The 24,152-nt window shown below is 41.6% G+C and overlaps 1 protein-coding gene across 43 annotated transcripts in view; it reads left to right on the plus strand.

The window, feature by feature from the left end:
- Positions 1 to 2,991: 2,991 nt before the first annotated feature.
- The window catches only part of camk2b1 (calcium/calmodulin-dependent protein kinase (CaM kinase) II beta 1), a 69,721-nt gene continuing 48,560 nt past the window's right edge, over positions 2,992 to 24,152 (plus strand). For all 43 annotated transcript variants that reach the window (XM_075467325.1, XM_075467335.1, XM_075467348.1 and 40 more), the window contains exons 1-5: positions 2,992 to 3,285; positions 8,208 to 8,302; positions 18,048 to 18,107; positions 18,536 to 18,590; positions 18,929 to 18,994. In XM_075467325.1, the coding sequence (XP_075323440.1) occupies positions 3,224 to 3,285; positions 8,208 to 8,302; positions 18,048 to 18,107; positions 18,536 to 18,590; positions 18,929 to 18,994 (338 nt within the window). In that variant the 5' untranslated portion in view covers positions 2,992 to 3,223. The remainder of the gene's footprint in view (positions 3,286 to 8,207; positions 8,303 to 18,047; positions 18,108 to 18,535; positions 18,591 to 18,928; positions 18,995 to 24,152) is intronic.

The following is a 24,152-nucleotide window of genomic DNA, read 5'->3' on the forward strand; positions in this document are numbered from 1 at the left end:
ATGGCTGAAATACATAAACTCTTTGACTGCCTGCTCAGTTTTTGTATTGAGACAACAATAAGAAGAGTCAATGTTTTTTTTGTTTTTTTTTAACAAGTAGTTGGACTGAAGACAAGTTTTGGAGCAATCTGTTGGTTTCCTTAGCTTGGAAATTGTTTTTGAATTGGCTCTATATGAATTAATTGGATATTTTATAAATAATTATGATTGCAATGAATTGAATTCCAATTGGCTTGAATTGGACTTTATTATTTAAGTGCCTTGAGATGACATTTGTTGTATTTGGCGCTATATAAATAAAACTGAATTGAATTGAATTAGATGTAAAGTGGTAAAAGCATCCAAATTTGAAAAAATAATGACATAACATGTCATATTTTTAGCTTTACTTACCTAAACTGAATGATAGAGATGACTCACACAGGTGGTTGTACCGAATACAGCTCGAGGAGGATGTAAGCTGCCTTACATTGTGGGTGTTCTGTCACATATTGTTGGACAAATCCATCTTTGACTAGATGATGGCACTGAAGCAAAAGCTAAGACCAAGTTATTTCATATTATCAGATTATCATTTAAGGTTTAACCAAAATGTATGATAATCCAACGTGGTTTTTTTTAGATTGCAAACACCGAATGTGAACCTTTTGGTGAGACTTAGTCTCCCTTCTGGAACGGTTAGAAATGTGAATGAAATGGTTTGCTTCTGAGATTATTCAGCTGTATTCTGTAGCTGCATGTCGAATCTCAGACTTTCTGTCCCGTATCTCACAGCTTCAGCTTGTTTATACCTTTTTTTTCAGCCAGTTTTTCGTCCCAGATTGTCCGTACTCATGGACAGGAATCATCTACCCAGAAATGTGGATTCTCCTAAAACATATATTCAGTTTGAGCAGTCATCTGTGAGGCCTCAGAAATCACCAGCAGGTAACAGGATGTCCTCTGTCTAGATGTCCAGGACCACAGCTTCATGCAATCCCGAAAAAAACGCACCAACACAGGTCATTCTCTTTTTTTCTTTACGTGAAGAGCAAAGAAGTAGTGAGTGGGATGGAAAGAAGAGTAACTTTGTAGTTTTTCTTTTTACAATATGACATTTTCTCATGACATTTTCCAGTGCACGTCATATATTTAAAATGCATAATTATACAAAAGCAGATCGCTTTGTAGCAGAGTTCGCTTAAACTATTCTAATCGTTTGAACTGTTTTATTGAAGTTCAACTGAGGAGATTTTTGATGCTCAAACTCTCGGATGTATTGTTCAGGTCTAACTACCCCGCTGGGCATGCCACCACATCCAGCTTGAGTTCGGAACTCTTGTTTGTACACATGTTTTGAAGGCACAAACAACCTCTCTCATATTTGCCCCTATTTGGAAATACGCAGCGTGCAGGCGGGAGGTGCGTTCGTTTACGTTGTCGCGCTTCACCTTCACACCTTTTGTCCAGCAGAGGGCGACAGAGAGCGACCGCCGCTCATTAGAGGACCTGCAACCAAATGTAGCCAAATGTGTCAAAGCAGCCAGACTGATCAGGACGAGACCGGAAAATGTGCGATCGTTGTCTTCAGAATAAAAAGGAAATCGCCCCGAGCACGTGATTATGAAAAGAAAGCATACAAATGTACTCAATCAGGGTAATTATTGAACTGTAATCTAGTTGGTACGATAAACAGAGAAATTACGTTCCAACAATATTCATGAATAAACTTATACATTCACATAATAACAATGACAGTTCAAGTTTTTTTTTAGTATGAAAGGTGCTATATAAATAAAGTTTGATTTGATTTTAGAGACATATTTGACATTACAGTCTAGTACTATGCATAGTACATAGTACATCTACACTTACATCTACACGAAAAAACAATATTAAATGGTATCTTCAGGGATGTTGTTACAAGAAGCTTGTCGCAAAGACATCATTTATTCAATTTCTTGGTTCAATCTTCAAAAATGGCAAAGTTTTTTGAAATGACAAATATGACAGTTTGTAGACACACAATAACATTTTCACACCAATGGGGTGTTTCCAAAGAGCTGTTAGACAAGAACTTGGCATATCTCAGCATCGTGTGCACTTTATCCTTAAGAAACTGAAGAAAGTGGACAATTAGGGGACAAAAGAAAAGGTGGCTGACCTTAAAAAATATCATGTGGGATCTGGACAGACAACAGAACAAAAAGGCAGCCAACATCCAAAAAAGAGCTTTGGGATGTCCTTCAAGAAGCCTGGAGAACTATTCCTGAAGACTAGGGGGGGCGTCCGCCTCGACCAGCTGGGGGTTGAGAAGACAGCAAAGAGGGGTCTGCAAGCACCACAACACCAAGCTAGGGTTACCTATTGAGAAAGATAAATACAAGTTAATGACAACAATAATGTCATATGTACATGGAGAGTAAAATAAAGTGAGGAAAGGTGCATAATAGGAGGTCCGTCAGCAGTCTAGGCTTTTTAAAGCATAGCCATCCCTAACTGTAAGCTGTATCAGACAGGAACTTGGCATAAGTTTTAAGCCTAATCTTAAACGTACAGAGCGTGTTTTTTTGAACCCAAACTGGCTGATGGTTCAACAAGAGGAGGGCCTGATAACTGAAGGCTCTGCCTCCCATTCTACTTTTAGAAACTCTGGGAAACCACAAGTAAAGATGTAGTCTGAGAGCAAAGTCCTCTGTTGGGAAAATATCTCAATATGAGATTTTTAAGGTATGGTGTCAGACTTTCAAACTCTATAGAATTGTACAAACTGAATTTATATGCACCTTAAATACCATATTTCCATTTCTATGTCCACGTTTTAATAAATCCCTGCAGGTATTTAACGTTTTCGTGGCAATACATAAAGACATAATGTTTTTTTTCAAAGACTTTTGCACAGAATTGTTCATAAACATCTTTAATGACGTTTAACGTCAATGCCGTGTTTTATTCTGAAAATCCAAACAGGAAGTGGACACACGTCGACGTGCTGGCTTGCCTGCAGGTCGGTTGAGCGGGGTAGCTGTCAGATAGCGGAGACACCACCGAGAACACCCACACAGGTTGCCTCGTCTGTCTGTATCAAAACCTTCCGTCACTCGGCGCCTCCTTAAAGGCATTTCACAGCTCCAACGGCCGGCTCGCTGCTGGGCGGACCTCTATTTTTAACGCCATCTCCGTAGAAAAATAACGCCAAATCTTTCGGAGTTGATTCAGGAGAAGCGAGAGACCGGGGAGAGACATGGCTGCGACAACCTGTACGCGATTCACAGACGAATATCAGCTATACGAGGAGCTGGGGAAGTGAGTATATAGTTTGTAGTTTCACTAAGTTATTGTTGGGTTTTTGTTTTTGGTTTTGCCGGTTGTTTTAGGTGCAGTGTGACAGGGGAAGCTGGTTCCCGGGCGGCGCGGAGCTGAGCGGACTCTGCAGGCCGGGCAGCGGTGTGTGTGCGCGCGCTGTTAGTGGAGTGTGTGCGCGCGTGTGTGTGTGAGTGTGTGCGCTTTTTTTCTCGGGATGACAGCTCTCAAAATATACGCTGCTCCCCCTCAGTCAGCGCCTCTCCCTGACAAACGCACGCTTCCTCTGGTCTTTTGGTATCGACACCTCCATTGAAGCAAGTGTAAAATAAAGCAAACTTATTGGCAAAAACCGCAAGTAGTAGTTGTGCATGAGCCTAAAAGCAACGTGTTGCACGACGGATGAAAAGAAAATAACTTTGGTTTATATAAAGTGGGGTATTTCCTCTAAGTAACTCCTTGGCAGAAGAGTTATTGTAACTCAATGGGACCATTTCCTGGTTAAAGAAAGGTTAAATAAAATATATATATATATATATTTTGTCCTTTAAGCGGAGTCGGGCTTCTTAGATCTGAGATGTGTGGAAGTTGAACATTTTGTTTTCCAGCTGCGGACATGGCGGTTATTGTTATGATCAGAATGGGCTGTCTGTCTTCTTGAATAATTAATGAATGTCCTCCCGACAGCCTGGAAACGTGTATATGTACAAATGAAAGCGTCAGTATGGTCTTAAATAAGTACATTCAGACTATTTCTATTGTTTAAAATAAACACTTTTGACCTAAAGTATTATTTGAAAGTTCTGAATGTGCACATTTACATCCGTAATGCGCATGAAAGACGGCTCTTCCTTAGAAAGCTTTCTACAGTGCAGTTGCACTGGGACGAGACATAAAGCAATGGAAGCAGGCTATAGTATCCATAGGCTTCATGAAGCAGATCAACTGTCCATGCAGATGTTGCACAGCAGTTCTGATGCCTTGAAACATACAGAAACTTTCCCCATCGCCATCATCTTAAAGGACAGTGTACAAAGAGTTCACTAAAATGCTTCCTAACAGGTTGGGGTGCTGTGTCAAATGTAAATAAAAATAATTCAAACCACACATGTCTGCCGAAACTTGAGATCTTGAATTTTGGGCGCGGATGCGAGCAGCTTGGACGATGGGGTAACGCGAGCATCTGTGGCATCACCTGCTATTTTAACAACTCTTTGTAAGCATCTTGGATCTGCGGAGACCAGCTGCGATAGTTTTGGAGGTGACGCGACTTTCAGCTGCTCAGCAGTTCAGGACCTCGTTTGTTGTATTTCATTTTCATGATGTGTCAAACGTTGGCAGTAGGTGATAGGTCTGGGCTGCAGGCAGGCCACTTTAGCACCCAGGCTCTATTTCTCTTTGGCATTATCTCGCTGGAATAAGCAGGACCTTCCCTGACAAAACATATATCTCTATCTATGTTTTGATACTGTACAGTATGTACAACGCACAAAACCTGCGTGTGTCATTCAGCATTAGCGGCGCCTTCACAGATGTGCGAGTTGCGTGTGACGTGTGCAGATTTTCTCAGGTTTTTCTCTCCACCTCAGTCCAACTTAGCTGAGCTCAGGCTCAGAGGAGGCAGCGGTGTTTCTGAATCCTCTGTTTAAATGCGGTTCTCTTTGCGTGGCCGAGTTGGAACTTGCATTTAAAGCTCCAGTGATGAAATGTGTTTACTGACGATGGTTTTCAAATGTGTTCCCGACCTTTCCAACCATTCAGTGAACAGTTTTCAGTGTTATCCTTCATAGACAGAGGTTTCTCCAGACATTTTTGAAGTGAACGGGGCTCCAGACTAACTCTCTCCACCAGCAGCACTGTGTTCTCTGTTCCCTTTTTCATCAACTTGCACACTTGCATCATTTTTCTTTCCTCCCCCGAAGACACCGTGGTAATAAATCGTTTAAAGAAATCCCAAAGTACCCTTTTACTTCACATGAAAAATGCGGAAGGAAGTGAAACTTTAATAGAAACAAAGGACACCAACTTCAGACATCCTCTGATATGACCCCTTCATTTAAAATAAGATGGAAATGATCCGTTCATGATATAAACTTTCATCAAAATGTGACCAGGATTAAAAAGAATGTATTGAAATGTACAGCTGCAGACATGTTGAGTCCTTTACATGTCTGAAGGAGGAGGATTTTTTTGTTTTTCAGCACAGCGTTCCTCATCCTTTCGACATTAGAAATCGGGGAGTGCAGTGTGATGTGACGGCGATGACGACAGCCTCACATTAGCTCTGCATTCTCTGCTGCGTACACATGGCGATGTGAATCTTTGTTTGGCACGATACGATTCGTTGAAGATTCGCCAGTCGACTCGATTTGCTTTTATCAATGTCCGGCATCTTTAAATTAGTACGTGTTTGCACGTGGCTAGATTTTTCATCAATGGGAATGATAATAAGCTGTTAGATCAGCCTTAAATCTCCTTTTTGTTTCGTTCTTCTACAGAAAGACAAAGACAGTCTTTGATATGAAAAGCTGAATTTGCTTTAATTTGGCTGAACCTCATGAGGCGAAACCTGATCTCTGAAAGGTGCCATAGATTTGGCGATTCTTGTTCCCTGCTCGAGCTGGAGATCAAAGCCGACATCCCCTCGTTAAATCTTGAGTGATCAGTTGTTCTGGCTGTGCGCAGTGAGGCTGCAGACCTTTGGCCGGGGTGAAAACGGCTAACGCGGTCCCTCGTATTAGCTGAATTACCACAATTATGCATTTTTACGAGGCAGATTTTACACACCACGCATGTTTGATCTTGTTCATTATGTCCGGTAAGTTAATAAAATCCACAGTGAGCACAGATGTCTGCTTTCAAGTGTCTTTTCAGCTAAGCTCTGTCTTCCTTTGCTATGACACCTGAAACATCAGTGATGTGAGCATAACATCGGAGCTGCATGTTTCCTCTTCTTCTTCTTCTTCTGCTGTTGCTTTAATGTTTTACAGCACTTGACCCTTCACACCCTACACTTCCAAGACGTCAGTGTGTGCTACTCCAAACGTGGTTTATCGGTGGAGTAATGTTGCTGAATCAGCATAAATGTGCGGTTGTCTGCCAGGCCGACTGCACAGAAGACAGAAGGATCCGACTAATCTACAACACTGTGCCCCACCATGCTCGTTTCATCCCAGAAGTAATAAATATTGTCGCAGGGAATGTTCCATCTATCTCAAACCCCCCGGGAGATTTTGTGCTACGATCCTGGCTCTCGTTTAAAAGGAAAAATAATGCATTCTGGAAAAATGCCTCCAATCAGTTGATAAGAATGTGCATTGTTCAGATAAACCTTCAACACAATACACCCTACACTGTAAACTCTCCCATTGTCTGATTTCATTATCCACCAGACACATGGCGGCTAGAGGAAGGAGCGCAGGTGGGAGCGGCTTGGCATCCTTATGATAACACTCTCTGTAGCGTTGTAATACTAATCCAACATCTGATAAATGATAGGAGAGCTAATTATTATTCGCTCACTCTCGCCTGGTGTCCACTTTCTTCTGAGGGCTTGTGACATTTAAGCATCGTGACTTTGCCCCAGTGAGTTGGTCTCTTGTATCGACTACAGAACCCCACAGTGTCGACTGAAATGGGCAAAAAAGAATTCATTCATCGGTATTGTTTAATCTGAGCTTTCAGAATCGCTGTGCACTACTTGTAGCAATTGCCAAGAGTATGTTCTTTCATCTTAATGTGCTCTGGCATCAGATTAAAGGAACAAAAGAAAACTTTACAGTGTTTATCTTTACAGTGTATCCTTTAGATATATCAGTGTTTTTCTACTCTGAAGCCGTGCAGGTCATGGTTTGAAGTTTCCATTCAGTGTATCGTGTATTGGGGGTGTGTGTCATGTCTGTACGAACGATCACGCAGCCGCGACACTCGGCATTCCTTCTGCAACACAGCTGCTGAAACAAAATCTGTTGTGAAACACTTTAATTTCTTCCCGTACATTACTGTCCTGTTTGTCTCAGTGAGACGGAGCTTTAAAGTTTATCCTGCATGTAATTCTTCTACATCACCGGCTTGTTTCGAGACTGTAACAACACACCAGAGGCTCAGCGTTATCCAGTTATAAAAGCCTTGACCTCTGAGGTCATACGATGATTTTTACTTCTGTTTTAGGTTAGTTTTCTTAATCTCCACGTGGACTTTCTGGGTGTCAAACCAGACAATAAAAAGCCCTGATTAATGAACTGTTACCCTATTCGAATGTGGATGCGTGTTAAAGCATATTTAGCACCAACGATAGATACTTATCTCACTGAGTGTGAACTTTCCAGGCACAGCTGCGGAGTTTGGTGTCAGCGGCTCATGCGTTTGTTTGTGTGGCCGGTATCGCTCATGCAGTTTTTTCCTTTTTTTTTGCTTTCGGATCTTATTTCGCAGCACTGCACACCGTCGCTTAACACAAGCAGGTTGATTCTTCGCCACCACACTAACCAGGCAGTCCTAACCGGGAGGTAGAGTATTCAAAACTTCATCCAACTTGTGGTTATTTTTATCAAGTGCTGCAAAGGTCATTAAACGGTCCACGTTTTCCTGCTGGATTTGTTTCTTTTGTCACATAGAGATGACCCAACGTTGACTCGTCCAAGTCTCAGGTCAGCTGGTGTCTCAGCCTTCACCTTTAACCCAGACCTTGTTGGTTGTCTGTAACCATCCGGGTCGGGAGGTGGATTGGTGGTACCAGTCAGCCTTTCACTGTCAACACCCTCTGCATTCAGAATGGGCAGATTGAAACAAAGCTTCCACACTTCTGTGAATAATAAACAAACGAGGGGCACGGATGATATTTGAGCCAGTCTGAGTGTTCAGGTATCCACCTGTTTGGCTGGTTGACAGAGCTGACCACTGTTTTTTTTTCCTCTGCTCTACAGGGGAGCATTTTCAGTGGTGCGCAGATGTGTCAAGCTGAGCACAGGACAGGAGTATGCCGCTAAAATAATCAACACCAAAAAGTTATCTGCAAGAGGTAAGCACCACTCATTTCAATGTTTCACCCCCAGGTACTTCTAATGCAGTCATAACACAACATATTCTGGAGTTTAGAGCCATTCGTTACCAGTGAGGGCTTAAAGAAAACACCCATGACAGAGTTTTACTGTTGCTCCATGTGCAAGATGAACTTGGAACCACACAACGATGACTAATGTGTTCATAATTTTTGTGTCCCAGTGGTCATTCCCAAACTTACAGCGGAAGACACTTATTTAAGCGTGTTTTTTTTACATATCTTGACAACAAAACTGGTTCTGACGCATGTGGCCGTAAAGATAAAACACAGTATTGTGCTTTGGCCACACAGTGGGGTCTCTCGAGATCAGGCTTATCTTTTCCAAACGCTGCCGCTTTTCCTGCTTCTGAGCTGCTGGATGGGAACACATCACGTGACATCCCTTCTTCCAACTCCAGATCGTTGTTGCTGGGATGTCAACGCTTGTAAGCTAGTCAGCGGCTCGCTCCTTAACACTGTACACTTTCCTCATCCTTGCACTGATGTTGGTTTTTGGTTCGTCTGTTAAGAACTAAAGTAGCAATATGTGGCTGTTTTTTCTGGAAAACTACCAAGCCAAGTATCATGAAACTTGGTGAAGAGGGGGTGCATGGACAGATACTGAGTACCGTGTATTAATTTAGGTGATAATATAGATCACATTGGCATCATAGAGCGTTTTTATCTGGTAACTTGGAGGCTTTGGATTCCAGTCTGTACAGTTACAGTCCGCCCCTCCAGAGTCGTGCATCCTCAGCAGGTAAAAAGTGAAAAAGCAAACAACATTTCATAGTCTGTTTCTCTGCAGATGTGTGTGTGACGTCAGATCTACATCAGCTGGCCAGATAACCATGCAAAGCCATTAGCTTGTGCTCTGTAGATCATTAATGGTGGTGAACTTCACTTTATGTTGCATTGTCGTCGGTGAATGTTCAGCCTCACATACATTTATCTGATCTGTGATTAGTGCCTAAAAGATGTCTACTCGCCTCCGGTTACCATCAGAAATATGTTCTGCTTGCTCCAAATGACCTTGTGTGGAAGTGTGAACTCACCCGTGTACAACTAGCTGATGTCCTAAAATAAGAGATAGGGTGGCACCACATAAGCTCAAAGTAATGCACTTACCCTTTTTGCTTATTGTGACACATTAGCAACATTTTGCTATTAATGACTAATGATTAATAAAGGATATTTGAAGAATATCTGACTTGAACTGAAAGAATTAATTGGGTAAAAGAGTGATAGAGCAGCAATTTTGATAGTATTTTTTTTTTTTTAAAGGAATGCTTTCTTTAGCCAAAATAAATTAAAACGAATGCAGCATTTTCAATGTGTGAAATGAAATAGTTCAACTGGTTTTATAGGAAAACAAATGGGTTTGATCTTTGAACTGTTGGGTGGACAAACAAAGCACTTTGAAGGGATCAAATTGGGTTCAGGGAAATTAGATTTGATGTGCCTATTTTCTGGTTATGTAACTGATGTTTAGCTTATCAATCAAGGCAGTTATCAGCAGTTGATTCGATGATGAAACATAACCATTATGATTGAAATTAGAAATATTGTAAATCAGTCTGAGGTCTAATTGAATTTAACGTATTATATTTTATAATATATAATATAATATTTTACTCTGCTGTAACATCCTGCCTCTGTAGCAGAGGTCACTACTGCTGCTTTTAGGGTTCTTTTCCACAAAGTAATCATTTTCTAATTCCCTTTGGTGTTCATTTCTTATCACTTTGATGGTAGAAAGTTACGATGCTTCCTCTGTTTGAGGAACTGAGTGGCTCAGTAAATATTTCACTTGATTAAAAAGATCTCTTTAAAAGCTTTATGAGGACGACATGCCGCTCGGCCAGGAATGGCCACAGAAAAAGTCAGGGCTAAATGCCACAGCCATGACAACCACTCTAGCACCACGGTGGTCGCTATGCCTTTTTACACCGCCACTTGCGCGGTGTAAATCTCCTGATGCCCCCGCAGCCTCGTAACAAGAGACCCACAGCCCCGGCCCTGCCAGGTGGAACCCCACCGTTACCCTGCCTCAACAAACACACAGACGGCCTACGTCGAGTGTGGTGGAAGAGGCATTTTTACAGGCATTAGAAGAGGGGCATCTGTTTGTCTCTTTGTTACTTCGCCTTTTAGCGTGCGCATTCATTTCCTCTGGTAAACACGTGCTCAGATGCCATTACTGCACGCAGACCGTTTTATTAAAATGTTCTCTGTATGATGTGAGGCAGGGTGGATTTTCACCTGCTTTGAACCTGCTTGATGCAAAAGTTGAGCACCAAACATAAGAAAAGAGTGTTTGTAAAAACCACGTTGAAATGGGGCGTTGATCCCGCTGAGCATGCAAACGCGTGGAAACGGTGTGGAGGGGATTAAAAAAATTAGAGGATGCGTTTCGGCATTCAGTTTCCAGGCACAGCACACAGCAGACTAAAAAAAAACAGTCTCTCCGAACCTTTTTTGGTGCTGTGGAAATTGCAGCAGTGCTCTCTGAATTTCAGATGTTAAAAGGTTTCTTGGAGAATATTGGAGAAGCACTATTATACAGCAGCATGTACTGTTAAACTTAAATTGTTCCTTTCCCAATTTTGTTGCTGCCTAAAACCTTTTTTTAGGTTGATGCTTTTCCACAAAAAATCAAGAGATTAGTGATGCATGATAGTGAGTTTTTGTCGACATCTTTATTCATTTCCTTTATTTTGCCTGAAAGATTCCATTTAAGTGCACAATCTCTTTTTCCAGGTCGTTCTGGTTAAGATGGCAAAATGAAATCAATTTAACCTAAAGGTTTCACATCTGTTCTGATGATATTCCTTCCAAATTCTAACAGATTACTGATACCAACCCGGATTTGTGATAATCACGCCCCCTCTGCTGAGAAATCAACATGTTTTTAGTATTGCTACTCTTCTTGTGATCGGCCAAATTTGCAGAATGACAAAAAGAAGGAAAATAACTTTAATTTACTTTAAAAAAATGCCATATTTGTCTTTGTATAACATTTTTAACAGAACTTTACACCCGACATCTCTTGCCACAGTTTGACTGTCATTACAGCGAGCAGATTTAAATGAGATTAATCCCGTCCTGGATTATCCTGCTTCTGTTACGGCTCTAACAGTTAATTCCAGGCATTGAATTGATGAGCCCACACAGAACGGAGGATTCACCTGTAGCTTTTTGCCATCGTTGGACCTATACATTTCTCTCTAGCTGCTTTATAAGAGAGTGCATCTCCTTGCAGCTTCTCACTGTATTTCTGAGCCACAGCGTAATCTCCCTGCTCCAACATTTGATAGGAGGACTGATCTGACCTGGCTGGGTTGGTGCATGAGGCTTTTGCTGCTCCCCTGACTAATGGATGAGCCATGTTCTGTGAGAAAGCAGAGCAATGTTAGAACCAGCAGAGCTGCTGCATACTACTTCCACTCCAGTCCTATTTATAGCTCCATGACCTATCTGACATGAGCGGCTACAGCCAGGTTTTTATGGCGATCCTGTTGACTTGCTGCCCTGCTTTAGAAGAGGGATTTGTTTTATCACAGCCGTTTTTTTGTGATATTTCTCAGGCAGCGGGTAAAGTTGAGTTTAGAGACCTGGTTGCAGTAACTTAAGAGGAGCGTTTGTTTAAGACTGGCAGATGGAGGTAGTAGCTGAAGGGAGGGAGGGAGGGGTCATGCAAGAGAAGGCACCCCAGGCACTTGGCAGCTGAGGGCCATGCGCCTGTATGCCTACATGCCTTTAGCACGGGACTCTCATCTGACTCTGCCTCTCGTTCTCTGTGACACACACACATACATACACACACATTCATCAGCAGCTGAAAAGCCGAGCCTGTAATGTCGTCGGTAAACTGAACTAAACTATATTGTACTCCATTTACTTGAAATCCCGATGACTCCCACAACTCTAAACTCACATTACCAAACATAGTCATCTATAAATTTATGAAGTATATGTAAGTATAGCCAGGCCTTTCCATCCCCGCTGCCCCCCCCCCCTGTTTTTTTGCAGCCACCAAACGGTTAATGTCAATCCAACTCATGTCAACACGAAATATAGGACAGGTCTGCTGGGCAAGGCTTCCAGCCAATCATAGCGCTTGTTTATTGGAAGGGATCTGCGGACGGGGGATGCCAGAGGTTCCTGTATGGCTTTGTAATCTATCATGATAGAGTAGCTGTGTTTGTGTTTGGTGTCTGAGATTCACCTGCAATGCAGTAGCAGTGGTCTGACCTGGTTTTGGTCAGCAGGCTATATGTCAATGTCAAATAACCAGGACAGATGTTGTGTTAAGGCTTAAAGGTAGGGTAGGAGATCCTGGATTTTGAGTCCAGCGAAGCTGCATTTTGAAAATACACAGGTAAAAAGTCCCAACCCTTTTCTTCACTTTCCCCCCGAAGGCACGCCTCTAGAGTACATGAATGCGCACGAGCACGAAGGTGCACGAGCGCTGTTCTGACAGCAAGCATCGATCGTTGCCGTATTTAGTATTTAGTATATGCTAACTATACGTTTAATAATGCTAGGTGCTAGCCAAGCTGGCTCTAGTTTAGCTTCCTGCCAAGCTTCTGGACATTCACGGAGCAGGGTACGCGCACAGGTGGGGGAGGAGGGGGAGGGAGGAGCAGATTGCAGTTTGATAGACGGCATCAGAATCCAATCATTGTGAACGGTCCGTTCACAATGATTGGATAGTGTTTTTCCTAGATTGTACGTTCTAGAGGCCACTAAAACTTTTCATATTTGTGTCAAAACTTTTAATTAATTGGTTGCAATGGGGGTGTGAAGAGTATTTCAAGCAATATGTAAAAAATGTTCCAAAAAAAGATCCCCTACCCCGCCTTTAATACTACTAAGCCTTATTATGAAATCAAATCGCTTTCTCTGTAATGACAGTTGTCAGTAAATCCTGTTGTGTTAGTAACCTGTAACATTATGCAGTCTGTTTATACACTAGCCAGATTTAACTAAGTGAATTGGTATGAGGCTCCCATTGGAACAATACTGCAGTGGTTTATGTGTTTCGGCTGGCAACACGTTATTTAACCTGATGCAGTGAGGAGCTTCTCATTCCTTAAACAGCCATATCTAAAGACAAGATTGGATTTTGGGTCAAATTAAAGGTCTTCATCAAGCAAACTAAACAACTAAGTAGATTGTTGAACTGCTGAACCGTTCAATGCATTATTAAAACCTAAAAGCATGGTGGTGAACAAATGTTAGCAGAGGAAAATCTTGAATATTTTGTGAAAATGAAAATCAACAGTCGAACAAACATGTCAACCAGCGTTATGACGTATACAATGCAAAGAGAACTCATGGTATTGGGATTAAACAGCCGTGTAGTCTTTAGAAAACCACTTATCAGTGAGGCTAATTGGAAGAAAAATAGCTTTAATAAGCCAAGGAGCATAAAATTTGGGTTCAAGAATGGAAAAAGGCGATGGGGCCTAAGAGTCCAGATCCATCCTGTCTCAGAGTGATGGATGTATCAGGGAGGAAGAGCGGCGGATGAAGCGCTGCACCCTTCGTATCTCGAGCCTACTGTTTGTCTCAGCAGGTCAGGTCAAAACACGAGGTCAACTGAGTCCTCAAATATACTGAATGACCAGTTTTTTCTATCAGTTGACTGTTTCTTCCATCGTGGCGACAAGGTCAGGATTCACAGGATTCAGATTCATACAGTGCGCGCCAACATTAGAAACAGCTTTTAACTTTTATTGAACATGTTATGATCTGTGTGTTCTAATCTGTGATTAGAGAGTTTTTGTCTTTTACTCCAGCTTTTACTGAAGCTCTTGTAGCCAACTTAGGCTTCGATGTGGTATTACAACAATTTATTTGTCTGTCTCTCCATTTCTGTTGTATTTTTAGGAAGTGGGGAATCTTCCAGCTGATAGGATTCATGTTAATGTCAAATATTCTGAACAGTGGTTATATCTGGCTGTCTTTGTGGATGTCTTTTTACATCTCCTCCCCCCTTGAGACCTCAGTCCTCACTGGTGATGATTAACCCAAATATATTCCTCTCCTCAGTGCTCCTCTCTTCTTCTGCAGCACAAAGATTCCCACAGACTTCTCTGAACGCTGTCCTTGGGTTATCTCGGTGCTGCTTATGTTCCTGTTTGCAACCTATCTCCTCCTACTTGTCCTCTTTTCTCAACTTCCTCTCCCATCCCCCCCAGGATCAGCCCTTATCCTTCCTTTCTCCTTGCTCTCTTCTCATGCCTTATTTATCCTGCTGCAAAAGAAGCACACGATTGGTGTTTGACTGACCTGCTAAATTAATATTTGAAACATCATGCTCCTCCAGCGCTACACGTAGCCACAGTTGCTTACCGTAAGAACCACAGAGAGATTTTAAATTGGATCAAATGCAGAATGTGTTGATTTGCAAATTTTCATAGACTAATTATTTAATCACAGTAGAATATCAGACATTTGAATATGTCATGAAAGATATTAGCTTGTCTTAAATTTGAAATTGTTGGGATACAACAACAAAAGCTGGAGGAAATTAAAAATATTAATCTTGAATTTAACATGACTTGGATTTAAAAGAGCACCTTAGAGAAGCAGAGTCTCTCAGAAGTGAAAGCTGGCAGAGGTTCTGCAATCTGCAAAAAACTGCGTCTACAAACTAAGGAGAAACGCTCCTTAAAAGCTTTTGAATGGTCCATCATCTACAGTAAATAATATCATCAAAATATACTGATTGATCTGGAGACGTCTAATGGGACACAGCTGAAAATCTACACTGGAGATGTCCGTGATCTTTGGGTCATCAGGCAGCACTGCATTAAATGCAGGAAATCATGCAAATCACTGCATGGGTTCAGGAGCCGTTCCAGAAATCATTGTCTATGAACACAGTTCGTCCACAAATGCAGGTTAAAGCCCTGTGATGCAAAGAAGAAGCCATATGTGAACAGGACTACAGAGGAGAGGGACCAACGAGCTTATCGTCAGTGCTGAGTTTAAAAGCCTGCATCACTGATGTAGCAGATCTGGAAAGGCACCATCAATGCTGAAAGGAAAATTTGCTCCATCCAGATGATATCTGCCATCAAATTCAAGATGAGTGGATATATTTCATGAACTGCGTCTCTACTCTTTCAGTCTAATCAGTCTGGATCCCCTTAAAAAAGGAAAAAAAAAACATTGATCAAGCTCATCTCTTTATGGTCTGCAGGTTTTCGCTGCCTGTTTCAGAGCCTCTGTGTAAGACAAACGCTAGACGTGTGTTTCTGTAAAGAAAGTAAAGGTCTTCAGCAGCTGGTGAAACCCATGGTTCTCTGCTACTGACTCCATAGATCCTTAGCTCAGGAAGCTACCGCAGATTTGGTGATTCTCCTCTCCGAAACTCCTCTTTAATTCTTGGTTACTCAGTTCCAGCTGTACTGTTTGAGGTTGCAGCTAAACAGTCGGGGTGAAAACGGCTGATGTGGATCCATTACCAAAGTATTGGTAATCCACATCTTATCCGTCTCCTGCTTTCAAGTAAATTGATCAAATCTGATATGTATTCAGATGTCGGCTTTAAGAAAGACTTTTACCTAACCACCTGTTCTTCTACCATATCACCCATGACGATAACCCCCACACTGACCCCTCACTTCCAGTCTATGCTGCATAGCACAGAATCTGAGCAACAGTTATAAAAACTCATATGCGAGCTTTGCCTCGGGAAGGTGATCCGTCGCTCATAAAAAAACAACTCCTGCTTAATCTTCATTAGATCTTGCCAGCTTGATAAAGGACCTGAATAGAAAACCTCACAGAAGAGGCTGTAGCTCATCATCAGTAAATCCTATGACGATTTCTGTCACCCGGTTTTCCAAAGCTAAAGTAGCTTCAGCACAGGAAAGGCTAGAAAGAAGTGCAGTTAATCAGTTACATTTTTAAATGAGACCAGTGTTTCATTTCAAACTCTCTAAAGACTAAAGAATGAGTGACAGTACAGCTAACGTAAGCAATCAGAAGTTTCACATTTACATGTAGCAGTCTGATTTCCGTTTCAGTCTTCAGTCATGCCATCCTGCAGAGATGATTGATAACAAAGGCGCAGTAATGCCATCAGATAGACTTCACCACAATGAACCGAGGCGATTACTCTCAGCCATTTCTGTACTTGTGTTATCAGCAGATGCCACTGATAGAAAGAAATGCGATCCTTGTTCTTATGATATGTCATCCACCGTTTGCCAATGCAGTATGATGGATAACAGGGATATCAGGGATAGGTCAACTCGAACAGAGAGTCATTTTCAAAAGGCTGAGTGAAAGCTGAACTCGGAGAGGAAAAGATGTGATCCTGTAACTTCATTTGAAATGCAGGATTCTTCCTCCCCAACCATCAGCAACTATCGCATTCAGATTGAATCCCTAAACTGTGAAGACATGCAGCGTTATTTTAATTTTCATCCCATTAACGCCGTCTGAAATGCGGGTTTGTCGCACGGGGGCAAACAAATAAATGGAAAAATATTCCGTGTGCTCGTAGCCTCTTCAAACAGAGAACAACAAATGAACAGTGAGTGAAAGAAAAACGAGCAGCAGGCAGTGGTTGGTGAAGCAACCGCAGCGATTTGCAATGTCTTATTCTTCCAGCAAAAAGACAGCAACCAGGCTTTGTGCATATAAATCATCCCTCCATCTTTCCTCCTCTTCTGTCCCCCCTCAGCACTCCTCCACTCCTTTCTCCGCCTCTCTCCTCTCGTCTTCTAAGACTTTAATCACTGGGTTTTCACTTCACTGTCACTCCTCAGTGTCAACGTGTGTGCTTGTGTTTTTTTTCCCTCCCAGTCTATTTGAGTCCCTGTGTGAACTGCATGTGTGTACAGTATGTTTAGCCTTTGTGTGGTTCATTAGTGTGTGTGGGTTTAAATATGCATCTCCATGTTGGTGCTCTCTGCTGTGATTTGCAGCCACACATATATACATGGTGGTCCACCCACCCTTACTCCAAATAATCCATTTATCCTCTTTAAAACTTCTTTTACACCTTACATGTTATACCACTGGCTTTATTGCTTTGTATTTGCAGTTGATGATTGTATTTACATTACACATCATGATGGAAGCAGCATAATGCCTTCTTATTTCCTGTCTCACTCACATTCACCTCCTTGTCAGCTGCTGCTCTGCTGCACTCGCTCCAGAGACTGCAGTTAAAGTTGAAGTTAAAGTACTTTCATGGGAATAAGTTTCTTAAAGGCTTAAATGGCTCACTGGAAGCACTCGGGCAGCAACAGTGTAGCTCAGCAAGCTTTGCTTCTGCGCGTATTTATTCCGCGTATCCATGCAAATAAAAACCTCAACATTTTGGGAGGATAACACGAGTTCAGTCTCAGTCTCCTCAGGTCCACATGCATTCAGTCCTTTTCCCTGTTTTGCAGTAAAAATGGGTGTGTGTTTTGACGTTATGGCCACATTGACACATTGGCTTTTGTCTTTTTCTTGTTTTTAAGTTTTTAAGGACAAGCTGTTTCCTCTATCAATGGATCGACGGAAAATGAGTCGTGCTTATCAATCTAACTTTGAGATTTTTATATATCACCAAGCCCTACTTTTTATCCATCAAATATATTGAACCCTGCTTTCCAAACAGGCTGTGACAGCATCTGTTCATAATAAGATAGTACAGTTATAACTATATAAGGAATAACTGCATTGTTTCTCTTTGTCTTCTGTTGCTTTTCAGATCACCAGAAGCTGGAACGAGAGGCTCGGATCTGCCGCCTGTTGAAACACCCCAACATTGGTAAGGATGTCTTTCTGTTCTGCGCCTGTTAAAACCAACCCTGCTAGAATCTGACTTAACAAAGTCCTGCCCATTTATTAGTGCTTTTTATAAGGCCAGTTTAAACCAGTTTATCACATGCTAATAAAAAAGCCAGCCCACAAACCCCCTTTCATTTTGTAAATACATGATGTAAGACTCAATCTGAGTCTTACATCATGATGACTCCCCATGGTCCCCCCCCCCCCCCCGTACAGTCTTTTTACTGTCCTTTTAATCTCCGGTTTAAAAATGCAGCAGTGATACCCGGTGTTATCCCAAAGCAGTTTGAAAAAGCTTTGAATAGTCTATACTGAGACAAGAAATTAATAATAAAACACAATGAAATATTGATGAATGCAGTGAAGAACTAACATTTATCTCTCAATCTCTTCATGTCTCTCTTGCAGTTCGCCTTCATGACAGTATATCAGAGGAGGGCTTCCACTATCTCCTGTTTGACTTGTAAGTTATCGTCCTCTCCTCTACTCATCTTCTGCCTCTTTTCTTCTTCCTCCTCTCCCTCGACTCCCATATCATCTATACATATACCATTACATAACTCTCTCCTATATTTGCCCCATCGCCACCACCACCCACACCCTCCGCATCCATCTCTTAGCAATACCCTCTAGTTTCCATGGTAACGGTGTGGGAAGGGGGTGGTAGGGAGTATTAGAGGGGGAAGTGGGGGAGCAGGCATAAGAAATGATCCTGTGACAATAGCCCCCCACCCCCCATCAAACCAGGCCTCTCAGTTTTTAATAAACTTGTTCGTGTGTGTTTGTGTGCTCTGTTCCCAGGGTGACCGGAGGTGAACTCTTCGAGGACATTGTAGCCAGAGAGTATTACAGCGAGGCCGATGCCAGGTAGGGGCACAGCCTGCATCTCTCCGTGTGTGAACGAGCCCCTCCCTGTCTTTAAATGGTCTGTGTCTTTGTCGTCTTTTCTTGTCCGATGTTCTCTGTAGCTGTGTGTATTTTTTCCTTTTCTCTGTCACTTCTTTATTTCTATTATTCCTCTGTTTCCTCTTCTCTTCCTCGTACTTTCTGCTCTGCGTTGTCTCTTCTCATCCCGTTTCAAGCTCTTCACATCCTCTTTCTGCACATGTTCATTCTCATCTTTTCTTTTCTTTCTTTTTCCCCGTACAGTCCACGGTAGTTTTTCTCGCTTATTCTTGTCTCTCCTGCTAGCTGTTTACCTTTCTCTCTTTCTAACTTCAGCTATTTTCATTGCCACAGTAGTACAGTTTCTTCTGTTTTTTTTCCCTTATTCTGTTTCACCATCACCCCTCTTTCCTTTGCTTCTTCTTTGACGTCACTTCCCCAGTACGTCACCTTACACACTCTTGCTGGAGTTACATTTATGACCAATCGTGTGTGTATTTGAGATGAGAAAATATTAAATATTAGGGTTTTTTTTAGGCTAAAAACACTAAAAAGTTTGAGTCAACAGTCTGTAAGAGTTGGACTGTTTCCCAAGCAACACAAAGCACAGCACAGGTTGTTGGGTTCATCTTCAAACATGCCAAATTGTTGTGAAATTTCAGCTGACAACTCCTTTGCCAGGACTAAATGAATTGCAAAGTGTACAATGCGCATGTCGTGTTCTCAAAAAGCAGTTACATAGTTGTGGTTTTCACACGGAGTGGAGGAACAATAGTCTTTAATTCAGTTGTCAGAATCTTACACATGCTCTGAATCCAGTGACATGTACAATTACCTTGCTACAAATAATAAAAACCACATTATATCTGTCATATTGACAACTGTTATTGGTCAAACCTCAAGTATGTTTCTTTTTACATTAACGCATAGTCTATATTGTATATATAGAGAGATTCTGTATATATATCTATATTGTTTGCACCAACTACACCAAGTCAAATTCCTTGTAAGTGAAAACCTGCTTGGGAATAAACTTCTTCTGATTCTGATTCTGATTTAAATGATCCAATTAGCTCTGCAGGTGCAGGGTATTCAGGGTAACTCTACAATGTTACGTCCCTCTTCATTATTTCTCCCCTGTGTTTTCCCTCACTCAAACAGTCAGCAGAGCCAAATACAAACCCACCTCTAGAGGGTGAATATGCAGCCACTTCCACTTTCTTTTTTACTTTGTTTTCTTCTGTCTCATCTTCTTACCACAACCTGTGCTGTTTTATATCTCACAGCCACCTCCCCTGCTGACTCATCAGCACACACAGTTCACTTTAACCTGTGGCGGAAGAGGAAATGGGGAGTAGTTTGGGGGGGGGCAGACAATACGCTGAGAGAAGAGTGAGAGAGATACTTGAAACTGACAGTTGTTATGTAGGTGTTAGTCCATTCAGCAGCATTAAAAGATAAACTGAACAGCCCGGTTTTAAAGAAAAGCACCTCGTATGTCACGGTAAATGGTTGTCTGGAGCTCGTCTCAACAAAACAACAAACAGAGAAGTCATTTCATTGTTTGTCTTCCAAACATTTGTCTTTCAGTCTAAAACCTCCATGTTTTAAAACCTTGTGACAGAATTACGTTTATCTGCAAAAAGTCTCTGAGACTTTTTGTGACCGTGAGTAAAACGACTGTTTGGCTGCATTTCAACCGGAAGCACTTTCAGTACCAAGGACCATGATGTCCCGACCAAGATTTAATTAGTCACCAATACTGATCCAAGTCATTTAAGGCAGAGTGTTTGCCAATACAGTCTCAGCTTGATATTTCTGTTTTTCTACAGCAAACTGTTGCAAACTATACACCACAAGTCAATTAAAGTTGGAAAATTCTTAATCAAAATAACCATGTAACCCTTCGCTTTACTGAAAATGTCTGCTCAAAGTACAGGGTGATATTTTTAGATATTTTAAGACGATCGCCACACTCTTTGCTCACTTGGTTGAGTCTCACCCGACCCAACTCACCGGCTGACTGTCAGGTCGAGGTTTAAGTGGAAGTAGAGCACGTGTTTTACTGAAGAAACTGTCAGAAATAATTAAGAAATGTTTGGTGCGGCTAGCTGCATCTTGGGAATATTGAAACTTTTAAAGGTATAACCTCCCAACCAGGGCTGCTTTGTGGTGTAAAATAAGAGGAAACCTACAGTTGAGCTTTCGGCTGTTAGTTCAGTGTTCCATCAACAATTAAATCAAGCCTGTAACTGCCCGTTGTGCGGTCATACTTTCTCCACACTGGGTGCCCAATTAGGTCATAGCATGGAATGAATATACATCACAGTATACTCTCATTATTGTGGTTTATTAGTTTGATTAGATGTCAGCTGCTCGTGACATGTTTTGCAGCAGCAACAACAGGTGGCTAAGGAGCCCATATATCACTCACAGCGAAAAGGTCATATCCTACAGTGTTGTGCAGTTTGTCCCCTTTAATGCCAACAAACACTCTGGATTCTAGAAATGCATAAAAAAATGATGGTGCAAAAGATGGTTTAAAATCTTCTGCAGCTTCTTGAAAGCTTAAAAGCAATTTCGTTATTTCAAATGATTTCCTAGTTCTTTTCTACTCTTTAGCTTTTGTGGATTTTTAGAGCAAACACAGACTGTGTGAAAGCCAAATGCTTCTTTTGTATTTCTGCGCTGCATGTTGGAAACTATTCCCAAGTAAAAATTTAGCATTTAACATGCAAGCATAACGTATCAATCAGACCAATCTTAGGAATTCTGCTCTGAGTTGCCATGATGTTTGGGTACCCTTGTGAAGAGGAAAGTGTCTGGCTACATGGTTTTTTGTACACCAAAGCTTTTACACAGGAAAAATGTAGAAATGCCGTGGTGCCACATACGTTTGTCCCTTTGTGTGCTAGCAGCCATGTTTGAGTTAGAGGACTGTTGATTTATCTAAACTGCATATTTAGCCAACTTCAGCAGCTGCAAGCAACTTTCTCCCCCTGCCTAAAGAATCTTTTAACTACCCCCTGGATCAATGATTACTCAAACCATCTGCCTTGTGCCTCTTTTACAGACCTTGAACAGATTTCTTTCCTAGAATAAGAGCTTGCGGTCTCCCATATAACCGCCTCATTCTGCATTCTAGATAGTGTTCCCTCCAGACTGCTTAAACAACGTTTCCCCACAAAGTTTTAAATATGTTTCTGGCCTCTGGTTCTTCCAGACAGTTTTGAATACGCCGTTTTTAATCAACCACAGACCAGTTTCTGATCTGTTTTTATCTAAGATTCTGGAGAAAGTCATATCTGCACAGTTGATATGATTTATGAAGGATAACTGTGTTTTTATCAGCTTTTGTTAATTTGAATAATGACCTGCTGAGTGCTGATAAAGGAGGCCGCTCATTTAATTTTTTTTAGATTTAAGTGCTGCCTTTGAAGTTGATCGCAGCATCCTCCTGCACCATTAAGTGTCCTTGGTTTCAATTAGGGATTCAGCCTATGTCTCTCTAATAGAACCTTTTTGGAGACTTTGAATAACTACCTCCTCAGTAGCTGAGCTGACTCATGGCGTACCACAGGGCTCAGTTCTTAGCTACTTTCCGTTTCTGCTTACATGCTACCTCTTGGCTAGCTTATTCAAGATCATAATGAACATTACGATTTTTACGCTGGTAACACTCCGCTGTACAGCCTGATACAATCCGCAGATCCCAGGATACCAACCAAACAGCTAACAATCTAGGAGTAATATTTGACTCTTAACTGTACTTTTAATACTTGAGTAAACATGTTGTTTGGTCTTGTTTTTTCCACTTAAATAAAAAAATACAGGTTATTTCTTTGGCTGCTGATTTACAAAAAGTTCCGCTTGCTTTTGTCTCATCTCACTTGTTGCTGTTACTCACTATACTCAGATATCAGTCAGGGCACCCTCTGTTGTCTGCAGTTGATTGAAAACGCTGCCGCTAGACTCACGACTGTGACAAACAGACATGAACACCCTACTCTCCTCACTGCCCTGCCTCCCAGTTAGATTTTGTATTGATTTTAAAAACTTACTGCTCACCTTCATCTGACATTTATTACACATTTATTACTGTGTTTTTATGAACATCCACCCGGTAGTAGTTTCTTTGTTGTTTTGACACCCAAGAAAGGCTGATATGCAGACGTTCATTACTTGATGTTTCCTGCCACACACATTCCATACGCTACAGTACAAATAACCTATCTAAGCTCTATGGTGATTGCTGTCTTTCGCACAACTTCTTTTTTGCTCACACAGACACACACTTTCCCTTTCCCCTCCCTTTTGAATGTCACTCATCCAGGCCAGTAACCCCCCACCCTCCACACACACACACAAACCTCCATCCTCACTCCCTTGGAGACCAGCAAGAAGTGGGACTTTAATTAGCCACGATAATTAGTCTAACGCTCACACAGACTCCAACTGTGCAGCATCGTACCTCGTCACCCCCCAGTCAGAATCTATCAGAGTCCCTCTTCAGTAGCGTTTGATTGAATTGAGGCCATTATGAGACAATTTGGGAGTAAATTACATCTAACTATGCATCAAGGAACCATTCTTCTCTATGAAGCAGGAAGACTCGACACAAAAGACTCAGCATAGTTGAGGTGATAAGTTGTTTTTGTTAACATGTCATTAAACCTTTTCACCCAATTCACCCAAATTCAGTGGAACAGAAGGGATTTACACACCCTTTCAGTGCTCCACATTTTAGTGTTAAAGCTGGATTTGTGCTTATTGCAAGAGAGAAATGTAAGTCATGACTTATAGTTCAGAAGTGGATGATCACTTACACCCAACTGGATGGATGGTTTATCCTTTAGTTTCCATGTTTAGACACTTTTTCCCGCCCTATGCTTATTCTGTTTCTGTTAAGTATTTTTATGCCACACACAAGGTGGAACTTTTATTATTGCTAAACACAATGTATTTTTGTTTTGAAAGAATATGCAGGCAAACTAGAGCGAGACAGAGTGTGCTCTCAACGTTAGAATATTCTCCCTGTGTCACTTTACGTTCCCGCAGAGAACAGTGGGACGTTGGGCTCGAAGTGCTGAGCAAGATACATTTTTTTGGCTTGTGCGACAAAGGCTGCACTTTTTCCCAC

The sequence above is a fragment of the Odontesthes bonariensis genome, chromosome 6, assembly GCF_027942865.1.
Source record: "Odontesthes bonariensis isolate fOdoBon6 chromosome 6, fOdoBon6.hap1, whole genome shotgun sequence".
Taxonomy (NCBI): domain Eukaryota; kingdom Metazoa; phylum Chordata; class Actinopteri; order Atheriniformes; family Atherinopsidae; genus Odontesthes; species Odontesthes bonariensis.